At 39.3% G+C, this 21,105-nt stretch overlaps 3 protein-coding genes across 4 annotated transcripts in view; 2 read left to right on the forward strand and 1 right to left on the reverse strand.

Annotated features, from left to right (window-relative positions):
- The first annotated feature begins 1,204 nt into the window (after positions 1–1,204).
- On the forward strand, positions 1,205–9,935 carry slc6a7 (solute carrier family 6 member 7). Of its 2 annotated transcripts, none has more exons than XM_034891008.1 (14): positions 1,205–1,487; positions 3,018–3,255; positions 3,722–3,853; positions 4,596–4,806; positions 6,174–6,312; positions 6,458–6,592; positions 6,715–6,818; positions 6,902–7,026; positions 7,433–7,545; positions 7,636–7,773; positions 7,881–7,980; positions 8,144–8,262; positions 9,021–9,194; positions 9,354–9,935. In XM_034891008.1, exons 1-14 carry the CDS (start codon positions 1,410–1,412, stop codon positions 9,522–9,524), a joined length of 1,977 nt encoding a protein of 658 aa, XP_034746899.1. In that variant the 5' UTR covers positions 1,205–1,409; the 3' UTR covers positions 9,525–9,935. The 2 variants fall into 2 exon arrangements, with proteins under 2 accessions (XP_034746899.1, XP_034746900.1); XM_034891009.1 differs by having other exon boundaries at positions 1,205–1,454; positions 9,354–9,610.
- Positions 9,936–12,012: 2,077 nt separating this feature from the next.
- The window catches only part of rb1 (retinoblastoma 1), a 20,057-nt gene continuing 10,964 nt past the window's right edge, over positions 12,013–21,105 (forward strand). The window contains exons 1-17 of the mRNA XM_034890209.1: positions 12,013–12,544; positions 13,134–13,254; positions 14,053–14,156; positions 14,262–14,396; positions 14,497–14,535; positions 14,668–14,717; positions 14,970–15,080; positions 15,357–15,502; positions 15,628–15,705; positions 16,961–17,070; positions 17,174–17,248; positions 17,817–17,904; positions 18,004–18,120; positions 18,217–18,273; positions 18,579–18,610; positions 18,747–18,823; positions 18,980–19,200. Of these exons, the coding sequence (XP_034746100.1) occupies positions 12,432–12,544; positions 13,134–13,254; positions 14,053–14,156; positions 14,262–14,396; positions 14,497–14,535; positions 14,668–14,717; positions 14,970–15,080; positions 15,357–15,502; positions 15,628–15,705; positions 16,961–17,070; positions 17,174–17,248; positions 17,817–17,904; positions 18,004–18,120; positions 18,217–18,273; positions 18,579–18,610; positions 18,747–18,823; positions 18,980–19,200 (1,674 nt within the window). The 5' untranslated portion in view covers positions 12,013–12,431. The remainder of the gene's footprint in view (positions 12,545–13,133; positions 13,255–14,052; positions 14,157–14,261; positions 14,397–14,496; positions 14,536–14,667; positions 14,718–14,969; positions 15,081–15,356; positions 15,503–15,627; positions 15,706–16,960; positions 17,071–17,173; positions 17,249–17,816; positions 17,905–18,003; positions 18,121–18,216; positions 18,274–18,578; positions 18,611–18,746; positions 18,824–18,979; positions 19,201–21,105) is intronic.
- LOC117955617 (lysophosphatidic acid receptor 6-like) lies at positions 19,754–21,082 on the reverse strand. Its single transcript, XM_034890212.1, has one exon. The coding sequence runs from the start codon at positions 20,755–20,757 to the stop codon at positions 19,765–19,767; it is 993 nt and encodes a 330-aa protein (XP_034746103.1). The 5' UTR covers positions 20,758–21,082; the 3' UTR covers positions 19,754–19,764.

Consider the following 21,105-nt stretch of genomic DNA (forward strand, 5'->3'; position numbering starts at 1 on the left):
TATGGTTTTAACAAAATAGGCATAACATATGCATATTTCCCAAAATGTTAAAACTGTTCATTTTTAAGAAGAAACTGAAATGTTTCAGATATAGTGTAATCACAAAATAATCCTAACTCGGGTTCATGCACTGTTTAAAACTATTTTTAAGCCTTAGGTAAAGTATGCTTTAGTGTATAATCATATTTAGGCTGTACTACCTGTTTATGACCTGTAAGTATTTATTCAAAGTAAAGGCCGTCAAAATTATTAAACTTAACCCCATAGCAGCAATGTTGTTATTTCAGAATCAGAATAAGAAATACTTTATTGAGGGAAATTCTGTGTTGCAGTTGGACAAATTGTATAAATATTAAGTAGAAATATAAATAAATAAATATAAGGAGTGTACGGTATTTACATAGTTAAAGACATTTTACAATACGGTATTAAAATAATTAAGGAGTTGTAATGGTGAACAGTAATAATAATAATGATACTAATAATAATAATAACAGCAGAGTATTGCACACATTTCAAGCCAGTGCTATTGCACAAAACAGATATTATTGTCCCTTTCTGTTGGTGCTGTGGCCCAGGGGTCCATACAGTTTTCATATGACCTGCATAGCCTACTTTTATGTAAGTTACGGGTGATTCTTTAGGTACTTTTCTTGTCCCTGGATGAAATAATGAAAACTAAAAAACATTTCTTCATTTTTGTTTTTGTCAAACTTACTTCGCCCTAAGGGGAACTTGTAAAAAATATGTCATGGTTAAATCATTCTTTTTATTATATAATATGAGGCCTTTTATGCATGGTTTTTTACTGTTTTCCTTTTGTCCCTAAGCCAGACTTTGTATCTTCAACCTCGTTTCATTCCAAATTAAATATTTAAATAATGTAGATTTCAAGAACAAATGATAAAATAATGTCTATTTCAATTACACATATTATAGCCTATGTTGCTATATTTTTTCACATGTCCCTATATTTTCTTATAAATATGAAAACAAGTATGCCGTGGTGAAACAAAACATTTCACTTGACATTCTGCTCACACTGAAAAAGAGAATGATTTGGCTACAATATTTTAAAGAGAAAAAAATGTTTTGCTAACTTGATCAATTATCAAGTTTCCCACCACAGTCCCCGCGTTGCTCCCCATGACTCACTCACCCCACCCTAAACATCTCTCGGCAGGTAGGGAGGAAGTATCTGTCTCCCCGCCTCACCGCCCACCGGCCTGTTTCCTTATCGTCATCGCGGATTTCTCCCTGCTGCTGTGTCACAGTTCGGTTAACGCCGACCGAACTTCTTCGACAAAACTACAGCAACATGGTGGACTTCTAAGAGGCCTCTCCAACATACAATATGGATTAAAGAGCGACTTATAAAGCGGTGAAGCACCACCTGTGTCAGGGAGGAAATGCAGGACGAAAGCGGCAAAGCAGCACTCGGGAGCCCGGCTGAAGCAAGTGCAACCACAGCGCGAGTAGGAGCGGAGGTTTGTTTTTCTGGCTCTTCACCACACAACAAGCATATCACACACTGTGTGGGTTAAAGACTCATGTTGGACACTAAATGCAACGTGGGACCCCTTTACGAACGATTTAAGCTAACCTCTGGGCTCCCAGAGGTGCTGTTCGAGTCAGGGCAGCTAACACTAGATTAGATGAAGCAGTTTAACCTGAACGTCCACATTACTCGGTTGTCTTCAGCGGCACCAAATCAATACAGTCTGTTGACAGAGGCGATAAAACCGGCCGCTTGGTGTACTTACAGTAGCAACTGATCAACAGATGTGTTTGCCTAGATTTTTCTCAAGTGTTTAACATACTTTTGTGATGTTACATTTAGTCATTGTGCATTAGCACGTTGGCATTGCCCCAGGTCTAGGTTTTCTAGGTTATTTCTGAACACACTTCAACAGCAGTCTATTTGCCCTTTTTCTAATGTTCATAATTTTTCATTTAGCCTAGTGGTCTTTTTCAGCAACTATAATAAGTCCTCATATATTCAGATCTGCAACGATCAGTTGATGGACAGAAAAAGATTTCCAAACAATGTATATGATTATTTGTTGCATTACTTTTTCAAGCATTACCAAACATAGTTCCAGCTTCTTTGTAGAGATGTACAGCTTCTTGTGTTATTTAGTTACAAATTATCTTTCACCTCATGGTAATGAATAAAGCTTTTACGGCTGTTCATTGAATATTTCAGGCCTCTTGGCTTACTGTAGGCACTGCAATTAATAATAATAATAATAATAATAATAATAATAATAATACATTTAATTTATAATGCACTTTATATTTGCAAAAATCTCAAAGTGCTACATGGTAAAAAAGTAAGTGATAAAATAAAACACATGGAGAGCATGAAAATAGTAAATATAAAAATGACCCCATCATGTCAACACAACTTCCTGGGTCCTACTTTGATGTCTCTATACTTTATATATTATTCTCTGTGTGCATGACTTGCAACAAGAAATCTCAAAAACACATTACACTTGCCTTAAACTTGAGCATAATTTTAATGACATTCCGGTTATTCTATTTGTGTCATTGGAATAATTGATGAATCTTTCATCTTTTAACACACAACAATGACAGTAACAACACAAAGCAGAAGCCCTGCTGTTATCTGAATCAAACTTCCTCCCTGCGATCTGACATGATACAATAGTTCCTCTCTCAAAGGAAGAGGAAGAAATAGTCCAGTTAGTGGTTCTAACACCTAATGAGTTCGACTGAATAAGATAATAAGACAGTCTACAGTCTGGGACCAGCAAATTTGTGTGTTTGTGTACAATGTACTTAAACTATAATGAATTAGTAGAATTGTCATTGATTGATTTTCTACTGCATGTCAAATTAAGCAATTGACCAATTGTTTTTGGACTCTTCTATATAATCCACATACAAACAACTACCTTAACAACTACCATTAAAAAAGCAAAGAATGTTGTTATCTGTATCAATGCATACGTCCTCGCTGACCCTTTAAAATGTGATTTTATTTTGGCTAGAATTCCGTAGACTTCAACGGACATACTGTCAGTCAAAATGGCCACAATTCGACAGCTACGGATGCACCACAGCCGCAGTTTGACTCCCGAGCCCAGAGTCCTGTACCCACTCCAGCTCCAGTGATCCCAAGGGAACAGTGGGGAGGGAAGTACGAGTTCCTGCTCTCTTGTATTGGATACTGCGTGGGACTGGGGAACGTGTGGCGGTTTCCGTACCTTTGTTATCGCAATGGAGGAGGTGAGCGGTCTTTAAGCATGTTCATTGCCTTCTGACGTCTCAAATGCTTTCAGTGCTTGGGTGTATTGTATGTCTGTAATGATTTGTTACACCCATTTGGGCAGGAGGCCCTCTAAGCCCTGCCACTGGGTTTGCACCGTCTTCCTAATCATGCTGGCTTATTTTCCACATCTCTCCACGTCAGCCTTTGGTCCTGGGAGCTAGAACTCAAAACATTTACTTTAATCCCATACATTTTCCTTCATTACACACCAGACACAGAGTCTGCCTGCCTAACCCAGCCCGCTGAACTCAAACACGGTGGAGCTTGACTAACAGTAAAGTGGAATAACATCGGTCTGTGAAGCTGACAAAGATTATATAAGTTAACCTGTCTGTACATGTAGCTGCACAAAACAAGTAATTGCAGTGGAGTTCTCCCCCAGCACCACCCTTCTTCACACTTGCCTTATTCTATTTTTCACAGGTGTGTTTCTCATCCCCTACTTCCTTATGCTCTTTGTTACGGGTGTTCCACTGTTCCTCATGGAGCTAAGTTTAGGCCAGTATGGAGCAGCCGGCCCCATCACAGTGTGGAAATGCTGTCCCCTGCTCAAAGGTAAGGACCTCCTAAATCATGCTTTTATAGCCCTGTATTTACACACTAACATACACTGTAATTCAGTGACACAACCGTAAAACTTTTTAGAGAAAATTACCTCAGGGCCATGACTCAATGTAATTAGTTAGACAGTGAAGGAATCTTGAGCATCCAGTTTGAACCATGCTGAAGGATTTGAGTACACAGCATCTCAAGTTGACCTCAAAATGCTTTTGTTGCTACCAGTCAGTCCAGACAAACGTAGTCAAGGAAAATAGTTGGCTGACTCGCATCAGTTTGCCACCTCACCATTATATGTCATGTGGCTAACCCTAAAAATTCCTTTAGAGGCTCTGCAACTCAGTTGCTAAATATAAACATCTGATAAGGAAACCTGCAGGAACTCTCTTAAAATAGAGCAAGAAAGTAGGTTTTCATCATAGAAGTGGTTTTGGCATGCTGAATTATGAAACGCTATTATAGTTGACACATGGAGTTCCTCCAAGTATTACAAAAGGAAATAAACAGAACATAGTCTGGAATGCTGCTTTCAAGGTGTGATACACTCTAAGGTGTCCATTGAATATACTGTATTCTTTTTTTTGGTCAGTCCAACTCCCACTTTTTATAACAGGGGGTTCATAGTGTTCCTGTATATATTCAAATGATCTAAGCGATATCTTATAATGTATATTTTCACACGAGTGTATGGTCTATCCTGTTCTTTCTGAGATACTTATAGCTGTGTCTCTTCTTGTAGGTATCGGCATTGGGATGCTGTGTGTGTCCATTCTGGTGTGTCTCTACTATAACGTCATTATAGCGTGGACGTTTTACTACCTGGGCAGCTCGTTACAGAGCCCTCTGCCCTGGTCCTGTGATGCTGTTGCCAATCTAGGTCTCTGTGGCAACCGCACCACTGGCAATAGCTCCACTGGTAAAGGCCTCAGCCCCACAGAAAAATTCTGGAAGTAAGTTTGTCGTTCTTATTTGTAAAAAATAAAAAAATTAAAATAAAATCAAGCCTGCTCTGCAAATGTAAATAAGCTGTTTTGAAATATTTAAAGACTATACGGTTTTGGCAGTATGCTGCATTTAAACATTGTTTAATTACTTTTTTAACAAAAAGTTTTCTTCAAACTGGTTAAACTGTCACTGTGCAGCTAATATGACTCAGGGCTTGGTGGCAACACCTTATAAAATGCCAGGAAGTACAATTCATCATACTGTTTAACATTTACATACGACTTCCCAATATAAATCCTTGGGATGTTTTATAACAACAGATGTTAGACCTTATGACTGTAATACTTTACAAGTATAGGATCACAGTTACTCGTTACCTTTATGAATACATTCTGCATGAAACGCAGTGCAGTGATGTGTACATGTTGAAGAAGCTGGTATTCAGCCACAATGGCTCAGTGGCAGCTTATTGTCTGCTTCAAGTGAAAGTACGAGTACATTGATGTACCGCAAACAAACCAAAGGGTTCAGACTGAGGCCAGATACAATATGTAGGTGAGTTTGTTGACCCCATCACTACAGTCTACTCTCAAAAGCATGGCAGGCATTCAGAGGCATTGAGAAAGGTTATCTCTTTAGTGAATTCTACCCCATGCCCTTGGTGAATTTTCCCAACCCCACTCCGCCCTGTCGCTGACTGACGTGTGCTCTGCTGCATATTCTTTTTAATTGCTCTGCTGGGAATGGATACAATTCATTGAATTGAATTGAGAACAAGTGTAGCAGTGCAAAGAGAACAGAAACAGACTTGTTGGTTGAGTATCTCTAATGAATTGCATGGGACTATGCAGGACACACTCTTGAATGCTCCTCCTCTACACTGAATTCTTTGTTATAGAAGAGAAAAAACACAAACAACAGAAAAGCAATCTAGAAGAACACACTGGAAATATCAATACACCATAACCTTTAAGAAGACTTTAGGATATCATGATGGAGTTATGACATGTGACAACCACACTCTAACAGAGAGCACAGAGAGAGTTTATAATGCAAAAATGGATAAAGCAATGATAAGTGTTTGTGATACTTGACATTATAATAATAAGTATTAAAAGCACAAAGTATTGTTTTGTGCCCTCTGGACTAAAACGTTTTACCAATTTACAAATCTGTTATGATTTTTAGTGCTGTAAAATAGAAATGTACAAAATAAACAGTATGAATAAAGATCTTTTTCTTCACTCAGTCCTTAATAGATCCAGACTTACGGATGTGCCTTGTTTATTTTACATCAGTTAATGTGTAAAAAGTGGGGCCATAGGTTTGGTAAGAGGCGTGCTGTTTTACACGTTTGTGTTTTGTCTTGTAGTGAGCGTGTGCTGGGCGTAGTCCTCAGTGAGGGCCTTCACGACCCGGGCCCTGTCCGGTGGCCCCTGGCCCTGTGCCTCCTGGCTGCCTGGATCATCATCTTCCTGTGTATGCTCAAGGGCATCCGCAGCTCTGGAAAGGTAAATCCACACAATGTTTTTATTTTCAGCTCCCCCGTAAAACACACACACACACACACACACACAAACACACACACACACACACACAATCCTGCCCTTTGGTGCTATGTCTTGACTGATGTGTCTGTGCTGTCTCTTATTACAGGTGGTCTATGTAACAGCTACCTTCCCATACTTTGTGCTCATTGTTTTGATCATCAGAGGTGCTACACTGGAGGGCTCTCTTCAGGGCATTGCTTTCTACCTCACACCAGACTGGAGCCGATTAGCTAATGCACAGGTACGTCTGATGGTATGCAGTCACATATGAGGCAGAGGAGTCTGTGAAAACAATAACGGTTGCTGCTTTAAAAAATATCTAGATATCTTCTTTAAGGCATATTTTTGTCTGATACATTGCAGGTGTGGAATGATGCCGCTTCACAGGTCTTCTACTCCTTAGGTATTGGAGTTGGAGGGCTGCTTTCTATGGCCTCTTACAATAAATTTGACAACAATGTCATCAGGTGAGTTTGTGAATTGCACAATGTGCTTTGTTGTTGCGGTCATGATGAGTTCAGTCTTTTGATTGTGATTCTTTTGATTTCAGGGATACTTTGATTATCACCACAGGAAACTGCAGCACCAGCTTTTTTGCAGGATTTGCTATATTCTCAATCCTTGGTCACATGGCATGGAAGAAGGGAGTGCCTGTGGGAGAGGTGGCAGATACAGGTAGTTAATGTACTCATTTTGTTTAGAAGTTCTGTGCATCTTCCTTAAATCAAACATCCAGATAAATAAATAAATAAATACAAATAGAGCATTTTGAATACATTTGGAATCTTAAAACTGTGTGAGACTGAATACTTTGTTGTCAGCCAGAGCTGAAATTGTTTGGCATCTCTGGGTAGCTCATATAAAAAGAGGACATAGCTGTTAGTGGGATATGTATGTATATCTGTCATTTTTGTGTATTATTTTCTGAATGTAACTTAAGCGCCACTTCTTTTGTGTAAAGTGTAAGTCTGTTACAGAGCAGTTAGTTGTTGTTTTTTAACTACTGCATTTTGCATTAAACTTAACCAGTATTGCTCGTACAGTTCCTTCTTGAACTTGACGTATTCTAATTTGCCTTCAGGTCCTGGGTTGGCCTTCGTTGCTTACCCAGAAGCCCTTGCTCTGCTGCCAGGCTCTGTGTTCTGGTCCATTTTGTTCTTCCTCATGCTCTTTATGCTGGGGATCGATACGCTGGTAAGGTCACACACCGCACAAGATATGAGCCGAAATAAAGACATAGGAATCCTCCGTATGTTTGATATATTCTGCTCTTTTTCTTTACAGTTTGGCAACATGGAAGGCATCACTACAGCCGTGCTGGATGAGTTTCCGCACCTCAGAGCAAACACGCTGCACAAGTCCCTGTTCTTGGGCACTCTGTGTTTTTGCTTCTACTTGATGGGTCTCCTGTTAGTGACTAATGTGAGTGTAGTAAATACAGTGTTACTGTAGTAAGTGATAAATGTGGCTGCAAGTGCATATTTTTTGTGATCAGACTCACATTTGCCCTGTCGACTGTGTCTTCATAGGGAGGGATTTACTGGTTCACTCTCATAGACTCCTTCAGCACTAGTTTCGGTCTCATCATCATCACCCTCTTCATGTGCATTGGCATCTCCTTCTTCTACGGTAGTCCATCATACACCTAACCTTCACATCAAATTCCTCTAACATAACTTCATTGCCCCTTATAAGTTTCAGTCATCCAGGTCACGTGATGTGTACCAAGTTGTAAATATCTTGGTTGTTCCAGAGTTCCTAACCTGCTTTTCTTAATTCCCTTTTCTATTAGGAGTCAACCAGTTTTGTCAGGACATTATTGATATGATCCGCCATTGTCCCCCCTGGTGTACTAAAGTGCTGCTTTACTTCAAAGCATGCTGGGTTTTCTGCACTCCGTTTCTTCTGCTGGTAAGTGAAAACATCAGCATTGGTATTCATAGTTGTTGTTAGTAGACGCAGACACAATGTGTCATCAGCATTGGTTGTCCATAATTAATATAATGAATAATGCTTTTCAGAATCTATATATTAAACTTAAGCTGGCTTATTGTCGGATGTCTGATGTAATGTTTTTCATGGTTTTGGATTTTGCCAAATCAAGAATTATGACCATATCACAGCATGACTTTCACTGCCAGCTGAAATGTTATTGCTGAGCTAAAGCTCATATTCTAGCTTAACAGTATTATTGGTTTGCATCAGTTGCACAATTCATGTTACGTCACTCCCTCTAATATTTCTGCCGCTTTCGTCACCTGAAGCAGAATTACTATTCACTGTAGGGCTACTTGATATAGAAATGGTGCACTTACAGTTAAAAGGTAATTCGATGAGGGGTGAGACACATTGCTATCCCATTACATGATTAAAGATTTCATCATAAACTGAGGGAGCACAAAATATATTGACTCAAGTACCAACTGCTCCAAAAGTCCCACAAAGTAAACTAAAATAACATCACTACTTGGAAAAGTGGCCAACTGTGCTAAAATGTTCACAACAGCAGTTATGAATAATTCAAGAGGAGGAACTGACATTCAATCTGAGCCCCCCCTGTAGCATTTCTCTGCTGGCCGTCTCATTCAATCTTCTGTTGCCATTGAGGCTTTATTGTTTGGATGACACATTCCTCGGCTCACTTTTTGCTTTTTCCCTTGCGACTGTAGTTCATCCTGACCTACATCTTCATTGAGATGTACAGAACATCACTCAAATACGGGTCCTATGTATATCCACTGTGGGGTAAAGCGCTGGGAGTGTGCATGGGCGCGACCTGCTGTCTACAGATCCCCATCTGGGCCATAGTGGCCATCAGCAAGGAAACTGGAACACTGAAAGAAGTCAGTATAAGCACTTTGTCATTCTGTCACTGTGAGGTCCGGTTACACCTCTGCAATGATCTCACTAACTGTATAGCTCGAACTGCCACTGCTGTATCTTTGGTAGATGAACGGCCTTTGCAGAAAGGTTTATGACTGTCTCTTGCTTCTCTTTTGCAGCGTTTCCAGAAATCGATTCGACCTCTAAATTCCTGGAGGGTGAACAACTTGGACAGCACCGCGAGAGTCGAGGAGCACATGGAGGCCGAGAGGGTTGAGGCTCCGTTCACCGTCACACTCACAGACATGGACTTTACTGCAATGACATGGGAGGAGGGAAGCCAGGCATGACAGCACTGAGAGCAGTGATGAAAAGCACAGTGATGAGCAAACTACGTTGTCAAGAGAAAGATACATTTATTATTTTCTGTTATGTGTGTTATCTGCCCCAGCTAGGCTCTGGTGGCTGTGTCTGAACAGACTGTTTGTCCTGCAGGGCAGTGTGAATTATTGCTTTATTTATACTTGTATTGTATACATGTATATTTCAATTGTATTTTTAACTTCTTCTTTTTTAACATTGTGTAGAGTGTAAAATAGACGAGCTGAAATAGACTTACAACTTGACATTGGGATGTTGATCTAGCGGGACGATCTTATTTATTGTCATAGTAGTGTAGTGTAATTATTTTCCATCGCCAGCAGCCAATAGCAGCTGAGAGACCAGATTTTTTATTTCTCTACCTCCTTTTAGCCGGAGGGGAAACAAAGTGCAGTGAGTTTTGACTGTTACCTTCAACAACCTCTGATGAATCAGAAATACCTTTTATCCAATTTCCTTTTTTTAAAGAATAAATGCTAGAATTACTGCTAGAATAAATAAATAATTTAAAAGAAGAACTTGCCAAATGAACCATTAAGTACTGTACATGTGTCCGTATGCCTTGTCTGACTATCTGCATTTCAAATTGCCAGTTCCTGCAGAAAATGTAGCAATCAGTTCACTTTGCTCAGACTACATGGATGTTGTTACAATTACAACCAAATTATGTACTAGCATTGTAGACATTGTTTTAGGTGGGATTAACTAATTATCCTTTTTTTTCTTTAGTCAGTAGGTGTCTGTCTACACACAGGTTTTTAGTTGTTTATGTTTACTGGAACTTGTCTTTGACAGTTCTCCTAGTCTATTTCCCCTCTGCTATTTATTAGCAGAAAGCCCTCCTTGTAATTATATCATTGGTTTAAAGTACTATCCGGAGAGGCACGTATAAGCTAAATGTATTATCCCCTTGAGGACATGAATATATTCATTGTATCAATCTTGCTTACATTCCTCTGATTTGAGGGCTTGTTTACAGAAGACATCAAAATCCATTGTTTGAAATTTCTTAATTGGAATATTGTCCATTCTGCTAAATTTGTTGGTTAGACTTATTTTACAAATATTTTTTTTTACTATACCATTAGCTAGATAAGCCCAATGACTTAACTAATGGACATAAAGGAAATAAAAAGATGATGAATTACAAAAAGATGTGACCCAGATGAGACAGCTCACTTGGACACATCAGTGGTGTGTTTATCTTTTGAAGTGGCCGACTGAAATTAACTTCCCAGATAAATAACATTTGTTAACCATTCTAGTGGCACTTATTTCCCAGAAAACTGGCGTTTTAACATTTTCATGAATGTCCAAAGATTTTTTTCCCCATCGGTTAACAGGCTGTTTAATCTTAAACTGTTTTTAAGGGCATGTGCCCGCTGTTGTCCTGTTGTACATACGCAGATGAGGACAGATACAAGAAACCTGTCAGATCTGCAAGGTATGCAATCTTAAAACCCTTTCAGTCACATAACAATTTTTGTGCGTTAGAATAACAGTAATTGTTTTCTCTCTCAAAGCATCTTTCAAGCAGGATCTCTACTTTTAAACATGATTCAGAACATTTAATTATCCTTTGTTAAAGGATTGTATGTCATGCCATTACAACTCAGTTTGACACATCTTTTTTGCCTTTGTACACTGTTGCTATTGTCCTTGCTGGCTGTAATACATAAAATAATACATTTGTATTGTCTTCATATCTTGCATTTCCTTTTTTGTGACTTTGTGTATTTTAATTTCAAAGATTTCTGATGAAAACTATATACAACTGTACAAGATCAGTTTTACTTAACTTGAGTTTTCAGAGTTTTTAAAACCATAAACTTATTGTGATCATAAGCGGTGGCCTGCTTGTTCAAATGAAATTTATTTGGTGTAACCATAGACCGTTAATATTAATATATATACGGTCTATGGGTGTAACAAAGACGATTTCCCAAAGTGTTCTTCAAACATTCACTTGAAATAGCAATATGTGATTATTACCGCAAGAGGGCAATGTATGGTTTTACAAAGATTAGAATGCAGTGGCAATGGTAGTTTACTAACACCTAACAGTAACTGTCTTTAATAAATGTTAAAGAAAATGTTAAAGTGACCAGAGATAATTGATTATAGCCTGATAATGCTGAAATTGATATTTCCTTGAGTAACGTAAGTGAAAAAAAGTGAAGTGTGTGCAACGTAAAAATAAATGATCGAAAAACATACATATGAGGTAAACAGCGCTAAATTGTGGCGCAGGCACCATCTAGGCAACATGTGCACGATCTACACTATTGTTATAACTATACGATTACATAATACATTAGATTAGTTGAAATGATAGGTCGCCTTCTTTCTAGGTACATAACGTTCCTGGGCAGTAGACCCTTTGTGATTCATTTGGATGGCGGCATAAATGCTAATGAGCGGATGTTGCGTAGATATTTTCCCGCGTTTTCATCTCTTGAGTTTGGGTCAGGTCGTTTGCGGTGTGTCACGTGATCCGAGTGAAAGGGAGCTTAAGATAAATATGAAGCGATAAACCAGGTATATAATGTAAGTGTCGACATTGCTGGGTATAAACAGAGATAAACGATCACATAAACTCAGTGAGCCGGTTAGTAAACGCGAGGTTGTGAACACCGACTGTGAAGGTCGTCTAAATCTTGAGACACCGACGGCACCGGCACTCCGCCGCGCACATCGGTGATACAAAACGAACACCCACTTCACCACGGTTTCAGGAAGTTAGTCAGGTTTTGTTGTATTGTTGCCACGGAACTCGTGCGGTGGGTTTTAAACCTACTAAGCCGTATTTATTGCCTTCAAAAAATATTGCTGTTTTTTTATTATCATATTTGCCTGTGCGGTAACCGGATATCAAGATGCCACCTAAAAAGCGCAACTCTGGGACGACACAGAGCAAGGAGCTGAAGAGTGCTGAAAGTGCCTCTCCAGACAAGAAGGAGAGTCCAAAATTAACGTTATCTGCTAAAAAGTAAGATGCGTTATTTTTTGCCTAATGGTAATTCAGGTTTCCGTAGTATGTCAGCAGTCAGCGAATAAAAATGTGTTCATACTGTAGCCTTATGTTTAGCTAACGTTAGTTTACTCTTCCAAGCTAGCTGAATGTGTCTAACGGTCAAGCTCACTTGCTAGCTTCTTCCAACTAGCTAGTAAGGCCTGTAACGTTAATTAGAGCTAACGCTTACTAGAACTCTTTATTCAAACATGTAAAATGAGATGTAACGCTATTACAATATACAAATACACATGAGTCTGATACAGACTTTGGCTAACAGCCAGGGAAGTTGTTGTCATCTGAGCACTTGTCTGTGCAACATGTTTTGATATCTTTAAACCAATGATTCTCAAAGTGGGGCCCGGGGACCCCCATGGGTCCGTGGAATTCTGTGTTCATTCATTTAATTTATTCAAATATCTTTCTAATACATTCATCTTGTGTTCTTTCACTTAACTGAGACTATTGGTGTAAAAACAGACTACATCAAATCATCAAACCAAGAGACATAGCTAGACAGTGTTTGTGTTCTCCATGATATTGATTCATGACCTTCTTCCTTTAGACACCGAGACAAGGATGCTGAGTTTGTGACCCTGTGTAAGAGCCTTCATGTGACAGACCTGGTGTGTGACCGTGCCTGGACGCTGTGGAAAACTGTTCAAGATTCGATGAATGAAATCGCTGTATGTATTTATATATAGACATACTGTTATGCTAAATAAACTGACCACTATGGCTTTCACACTGCAACCATTAAAAAGAACATGTCCTTTGGCCCTCACAACCAAACCCTCTCCATGTCAGTGTTGCTTCTTGGAAAGCTTTCTAAAATTCGCTTACAAGGGAAAATGTGTTCTACTGTATGTTGTTTTTGCCTTTGGAATTGTAGCTGAATGTAGAATCAGAAATGTACTTTCATTCAAGTATAGTCACTAATCTTCAAAGGCATTCTCCAAAATTTAGGTAGATTAAAAAAACTAAAAAAAAACTACTTGATTACACTTCTTTTAAAATGTTACCTTTCCATCCCTGTTAAAAGGAGAGCAGATGAGAATGAACTGCACATAAGCAAGAGACACATTTCTCATATACACTGCTACAAGTGTTTGGGATTATTACTATATTTGTATATCATTACACGAATCATTGAGATTAATTGTAAAATTTGAGATTAATCTGTTTTGCTGTAGTTGTAGCTATCAAGTCAGTTCATACTAAACTATAGTGCACACTCCAAATGCCATTTCAGTTTCTAAATTTCTTAAATGAAATTGAAACAATCTATAACAAAGGTAGACAGAAGGGGTTTTGATGAAATACAAGTGGAACATACTGGTATAAGCTTTGTTCTGACAAATCTACTGGATTTATGTTTTAGTAATCCTGCCAATATTAATGTTGCCCACCAGGGCATCAGTGATTAAAAGAATTTAACATGTTTTATAGTTAAGATGAAAACATTGTTTTTCATTTAATTTCAGGACAGTGAGAAAAGGGTGTGGGGAGCTTGTCTCTTTGTGTCGGGGGCAGACATGGATGTCGCCTGTTTCACCTTAACCCAGGTTCTGAAAGAAGTCGGTCTAAAGTAAGTACTCACTCAGCATGATGCGTGTTATTTGTTACTTATTTTTATTTAGTTTTATGCAATTTCTATTTCATCTCAAACAAATGAATCTTTTTTTTTTTGTAGTGTAAAGCAGTTTGTGGATCTGGTGAGGAAGTTAGATGTAAACCTGGATACAATAAGTACAAAGGTGAATTCAGCACTGACACGACTGGAGAAAAAGTATAATGTGACGCTGGCTCTCTACCAGCGATTTGAGAAGTGAGTACACACATCAATACAGTACAGGTGCTTGATTCATACAAACTGGTAAACTGTACTGTCAAAATTGTAATTGTCACTAAAATTTGTTTTGTTTCAGAACGTGCAAAAAAATCTTTGCTTTGGTTTCTGAGGACCAGTAAGTTTGATACTTCTTTACCACATGTGTAAAATGAACTAGTCATTATAGTCTTGTGTTTGATAGTTGAGGGCTTGTTATAAAAGATGGGATGCAGGTTTATGATTAATGGTTCAATGTCTCTTTTCCTAGGGAGAGGGAGACCATGCGGAGCTGCTGGACAATGTTTCTTTTGGCCAAAGGTAGGTTAGGCTTTATAACCCATTAACAACAACCAGAACAAGTAGGGTCAAGCTGTTAATACACTTGATGGAATAGTTTTCATGTGGCTTCATCTTCTTCTTACCATCCTTCCTTCCTTTTTCATGTTCAGTTGTAAAGCTCGAATTAATTGATGACATGTTTCTGCTCACGGTTGCAGTTCTGTTGTTTCTAGTCGGCCGTGGTAGTATTGTGATGCTGCTTCTCATGTGCTGCATCACGGCTGTTTGCAGGAAGGGCCCTGCAGATGGAGGATGACCTGGTCATATCGTTCCAGTTGCTGCTTTGTACACTGGAGTCATTCATCAAGCGCTGCCCTCCAGACCTTCTGCAGCCTCATTACAGTAAGCTTCAGTTTCCTTTAAGACAACCTCTGTCTTTATGTATTTAACCTTTCTGACATCTCGTACTACAACCTGGTCTTAAAGTTAGAAAAGTCAAACCAGTATTTAAAAAAGAAAGAAAATAGATTTTGAGTCGGGATGTAAACATTGATTGTTGTTGTAGATGTGCTAATGTGATTTGAAGGTGTTTTTTTTACGTACATTTTTTTACAGCGTCCTAAAAGGTTTTTTTTTATGACTCAGATGTTTTTAAGCCCTTAAATGTTTTTCTTTCAGAATCCGCTATTAGCAAAATCCAAAGCCCTCCAACACGAACATCACGCCGCAACCAGAGCAAAGCCAAATTCCGACCTCCAGAGCCGGAGGTGGATTTGCAGCTTCTGAAAACCTTGTGCGAAGAGAATGAATGCAATGCAGAAGAGGTCTGAGCCCCCCCCCCCCTCCTTTTTTGTATATTTCTTATAATACATTATAGTAAATTCATTTATTTGCCCTTGGTTCTGTGTAATTGGTCTCATTTGCCCCTTTATGCCAATTGTATTTACAGGTGAAGAATGTATACCAGACCAGTTTCTTGACTTTCCTGGACTCCCTGGATTTTTCGAGATCTTCAGATTTTCCTCAGGTAAGCGGTGTGTGTGTGTGGGGGGGGGGGGGGGGGGGGTCAGTCTGTTTGGTTTAACTATTTGTTGTTCACACTGTTTCCATTAGTTATTTTGTCCTGCATGCTGTTGCCATTGTTGAACGTTTAAATGTCTGACAGCTGTTGGTTGTTCCCTGTGGTGCTTATACATGTTTGGTTTTTGCATACATTGTGTGAATAAAATGTGTACTCAAGCACAATATCATTTTGTAGTGTCTAAGGGTAGTATATTGCAGAGGTAGGTATGAAAACAAATGAGACAGGATGCTACTGTTTGCTGACACCAACACACTCCTTCAGGTAGCATAAAAGGCCCATTTTACTGTTGCATTACCCCAGTAACGGACAGGTGGTGCACATTATATACACACAAGTGTCTTATGTAAATTAACTATCATTTTATTGATCTGACCTATGAGGGGCCTGGGTAAATTTGAACAAAAAACGTTTATGAGATTTTGGGCCAAATTATTTTACAGCACAGCTGTGCTGTAAAATAATCTTAGACTGAGCTTAAGTCTGATGTCAAGTAAGATTTGCTGTATTTCGGAGATGTCTATTTTTTAAAAGATTGAATTCTGACCAGAAACAGACAAAAATCGGCACGGTTGTAAACCTACAATCTTCAGACTTGTATAAGTGCAATTAGGAGAGGACTACCGACTCGGTGTGCTTTGTGAGTTAGTTGATGTGGATAATGACAACAAGAGTTTAAAAGCTAGAGTTATACCATGTGGCCAACTCTGGTTAAATGCAAATTACTGTTATTTCTAATTTTATTCACGTAGATGATTTTTTCATAATGACACAGTTGTAAAAGTCTTCAGACTGTTTAAGGAACTACTGTAGGCAGGTATTTAGAGTGTCTTGATCAAGTATCATTGTCAGATGTCTATGACTGTAGATATATGCGTGAAGATAATGAAATTTGGGGCACTGCTAGAGCTTAAGATAGCCAGCAATATAAGGAGTAGTTAGCCTTTCACTAAATAAACCGCTAATGCGCAATTCAACGATAATTTCACACTGTGAAAAGCAGCATGCAGTGCTTTTCTTTTTGAAAGTTCTTTTGAAGTACAATTTAGCTTTTGGATTTAGGTAAAAAAAAATTGTTGGAGAACTGTTCCATCTGTACAACCTGGCACTGCACAACCTGTAACAGCATTTCATCTGCGGAATTATGAAAGGAGGCCCTTACCTATGAGTAACTTTGGTCTCTAATTGTTTTTTACCACAGGCCAATGACCTCAACCAACAATATGAAGAGCACTACCTAAAGAGTAGAGACATCGATGGACGGCTGTTTTTTGATGGAGATGAGACAGTTCTTGCTCCTAAAGTCGAAATGTAATTTCTTCTTTTCTTCACTACTCATTGTTTTGACATTGGTCTTGTTAATCTATTAAAAGAATGAATAGGAAAGTGTTTAATAATTTGCTGCTGTTATCAGATCACAGGTGGAGAGAACGCCGAAAAAGAACCTGCCAGATGAAGAAGTACTCATCCCTCCACAGACTCCAATCAGGTGAGCAGTTACCAGTCACACACCTCTGGGTTTTATCAATTATTGTTTACAATCCTTAACATTGTTACAATTTCACCTGAGATTCTCTATATGCTGTATGCTGTTCAGCTGCCAACTGGTGCCACTGTCGTTAGGGACTGAAAAAGCAATAGACTGTTTATGGTGGAAACCTGATCTTTTCTGCTTTTAATCCATCTGAAATACACAGAAATTGACAGTAAAAACTATAAGATGGACTACATTAGTAACAAAGTGATTTAGTACAATGGCCTTGATTGTGCTGCTTTTTTTTTTTGTAGTGTATCCTAATAGTCACATATGGTGTGGAAAGGTTAAGATAAACCAGATGTTTTAATAATTGTTTCCAAAAATTAAAGTTTAGCATGATATTTATAAAGCTATTATAAAATGCTTAAGCAAAGTTAATATTTGTTGAATGTTTATATGTATCCAAAAATGGAAAACCAAACATTTGAGATTGTTCTGGGATTTCTTGACAGTATGTATACTATTGGGCACAATTCACCTAGTTCATGTCGGATGTCTGATTTTAGTTTTGTCTCATCAGAGCTGCTATGACCTCCATCCAGCAGTTGAAAGGTGATCTCACCTCCAGTGGGGATCAGCCATCTACTAACCTGGCTACATATTTCAAAGTGGGTCTCTACAAGTGTTGCCACTGATTAAAATGCCACTAGAAACTGCATCTTACTAACTTCATTTGACTTTCTGTGTTTTCTCTTTCCTGTCATCAGAATTGCACCGTGGACCCAACGCAGGCTGTGCTGAAGAGGTTGGAGACGCTCGGGCAGGCGTTCAGCCAAAGGTTTGGCCAGGCAGTCGGCCCGCGCTGTGTAGTACTTGGTTGGCAGGTAGGAATTAACACTGAGCAAGACAATGAGCATTAAAGGCAAAACTTACTATGCTCAAATAATTTTATGTCTGAATTGATTTCTTCTGTCTTTCAGAGATTTAAACTCGGCGTCAGACTGTATTATAAAGTCATGGAGGCAATGCTGAAATCGGTACTTGATTTGTTTGATCTTATCTATTTTTTTTAAAACTGCTTTATTCAACGATTTTGTATTTTTATAGTTTATTTGTTTAGAAGTTTGACTTATTTGAAATGTTGCCATTCACAGGTTTTCCCGCAAAAATGTATCTCAGAAAACCACAATTGATAATTTGACTGCATATTAAAATGATCTAATATATTTCACGTTTTTCTTCCACTTTATGTGCTTTATAGCTTTTGGTTATAGAACAGGGTGTAGAGCAAAATGAAGTGAAATATCTTGTATTTATGGTGTTTTCCCTTCCCATTTTTTAGGAAGAGAAGCGACTGTCTGTACAAAATTTCAGGTATCCGTTTAAGTAATCACAATAATAAAGCTAGTCCATTGTGGTGTGTATTCACTTGTGCTTGTAACCTTTTTTTGTTTTACTTGTAAGTGAAGCGTTATTTTCCTTGAGGTAAGTCTTTTGATTTCCATTCCAGTAAACTCCTCAATGACTCCACATTCCACACATCGCTGCTGGCCTGTGCTTTGGAAGTGGTGATGGCAACATATGGAGGTGTGTATGTCGTACAAGTTCATAACCGATGCAGTCTCCTACTAACTCTGAATTAACTGCATTGTAACTTACAATTATCAATGATGCACGTAAATGTTCACATGTCTTGTAGATGTGCGATGAGTTGTACTAATATTGTTTGCTCTTCATGGTTAGAGAGCAGTTTTAAAACTGGGGGATACAACCATGGTGGTGGTGATCCAGTTGAAACTGACGTGTGTTTCCCCTGGATATTGGACGTGGTCAACCTGGCTGCTTTTGACTTCTACAAAGTCATTGAGAGTTTCATCAAGGCCGAGCCCACTCTGAGCAAGGATATCGTCAAACATCTGGAGACCTGCGAGAATCTCATCATGGAGAGGATAGCATGGAGGACGGTCAGTATTATCACTATAGTATGCTTATAATAATGTTACGACATGTAATTGAGAGAGATTTATGCATGCACAACATAAGGACACACACACACTGAATGTGTTTTTTCAAATATTACTACAGTTTAAGAATAACGGAAATTACATAAGATCAACATACTAGTACATTTTTGTAAAATGAGGCAGGTTTCACACTAATTCCACATTCACTACATATGAAAAATGTCATTGCATAACAATATTTCACAAACACATTGAATTTGTACTGACAAAGTATTCTGGACAAAATAACTAAGATGGGAATATACTTCTTAGCGTGGCACTGAACCCAGATTGCTGCACAGGTGTGGCAAACACATTCAATTCAACAATTCAACATTGCAATTTCTGCCATAAATCCAGATAACACAAGTAGAGTTGTCTTCAGTTTACTTTTTAAAGAAGTGCACACAGTATGGGAAACAGGATACTGTATATGAATAGACAAACTGATGTTCAACTGTATGAATCCTTTCAATAAAAACAGTCTAGTGCTCTTAAGATAATGATAAAGAAATGATCTGTGTGTCACTGGCTGCCACTGCCTCCACCACAGGGCGCCTCCCTGTTCACCAGGCTGTTGGAGAAATAGTAGATGAGTGGATTTAGGCAGCAATTCATGCTTGCTAGTGACAGCACCACAGGGTGCACATACTTGGTCACTTTGGCCAGGCCACAATGGGGCAGCAGACCAACATGTGTAAGAGTGTATCCCAGGAGGTTGATGTGATAGGGGACGAAACACAGCAGAAAGATGCCTAGCACCCAGTAAATAATAGTGAGAGTGTGGCGACGGCTGCGGCGCTGGCTGCGGGAGCGATGTCTCGGCTGGCGAAGCACACTCAGCACTCTGCAGTAGCTGCAGAGAAGTAGCACAGTGGGCAGCAGAAATGACCCTATAACTAAGCCGAGAGTTACCAGGATGATGGTGCGGTGGCCTTGCGAAGACGGGTCCGGCAGACAGGGCATTTGTTGGTCAGCAGCTGCAGAGTGCAGCAGAGGCAGACTCACACTAAGCCCCACCACCAGGCACCAGATCCCCCCACTAACCAGCTGTGCAACACGCAGTCTGCGGAGTGTTGAAGCCAGGGGATGCACTACAGCAAGGTAGCGGTCCAAAGCAATGCATACCAGGAAGAAGATGCCCCCATACAGGCTGATGTATTTAAGGGTGAAAGTGAAGTGGCAGTATGCCACCCCAGGAGTCCAACTAGATTGGTATCCGGTCTTGGAGTACAAGGCTCTGGCCTTTTGGTGGTAGTAGTAGATTCTCAGGGGCAGAGAGATTACAAAAAACAAGTCTGCAGCTGACAGGCTGACCATGTAGATGGCTGTGCTGTTCATGGAGGAGGGAGATAGACACAGTCTGCGCAGAGCCAGGCTGTTGGTGACCAAGCCCAGCAGGAAGATGACACCATAGGACACTTGATAGAATGTGAAGCGGTAGCTTGTGTCAACAGTGCAATTAGATAGAGGTGAAAATGGCTTTGCTGGCGTATCAGTCATATTCCACAGCTCCATGTTCAAAAAGGATTTGCTGCTCCAACACTTCAAATTAGTGATTTTTCTAATATCTGGAGGGAATTGGGTTGGTTGAAGTGAACATAAGATGGGAGGAAGGAACGGGTTCAGTTGCTTCTGCTGGAGTTAAACCTGTGGCAAGTAAAAACTGAATAAACTATGCTGTTTTATGTAATGCAAATTTGCTGAGATGACATGAATGCACTGCCACGGCTAACCTAACTGAATTCATATATGCTATGCAGGACGACAGTCAATAAAGTTTTAACTGCAACTTCCTGCTCTCATAAAACAAGCAAACCTTTGGCTTCATTACTGGCACAGTGGGGGGGGGGGGGGGGGGGGGGG

This window comes from Etheostoma cragini, chromosome 13, assembly GCF_013103735.1.
Source record: "Etheostoma cragini isolate CJK2018 chromosome 13, CSU_Ecrag_1.0, whole genome shotgun sequence".
Taxonomy (NCBI): Eukaryota; Metazoa; Chordata; class Actinopteri; order Perciformes; family Percidae; genus Etheostoma; species Etheostoma cragini.

Excerpts from the sequence above, each read along its gene's own strand:
- slc6a7 (XM_034891008.1), top strand. The coding sequence starts at position 1,410 with ATGCAGGACGAAAGCGGCAAAGCAGCACTCGGGAGCCCGGCTGAAGCA. Across the intron at positions 3,256-3,721 it reads TTGTTATCGCAATGGAGGAG|GTGTGTTTCTCATCCCCTAC; the intron begins GTGAGCGGTCTT and ends TATTTTTCACAG. Across the intron at positions 7,774-7,880 it reads GTCTCCTGTTAGTGACTAAT|GGAGGGATTTACTGGTTCAC; the intron begins GTGAGTGTAGTA and ends GTGTCTTCATAG.
- LOC117955617 (XM_034890212.1), bottom strand. The coding sequence starts at position 20,757 with ATGGAGCTGTGGAATATGACTGATACGCCAGCAAAGCCATTTTCACCT.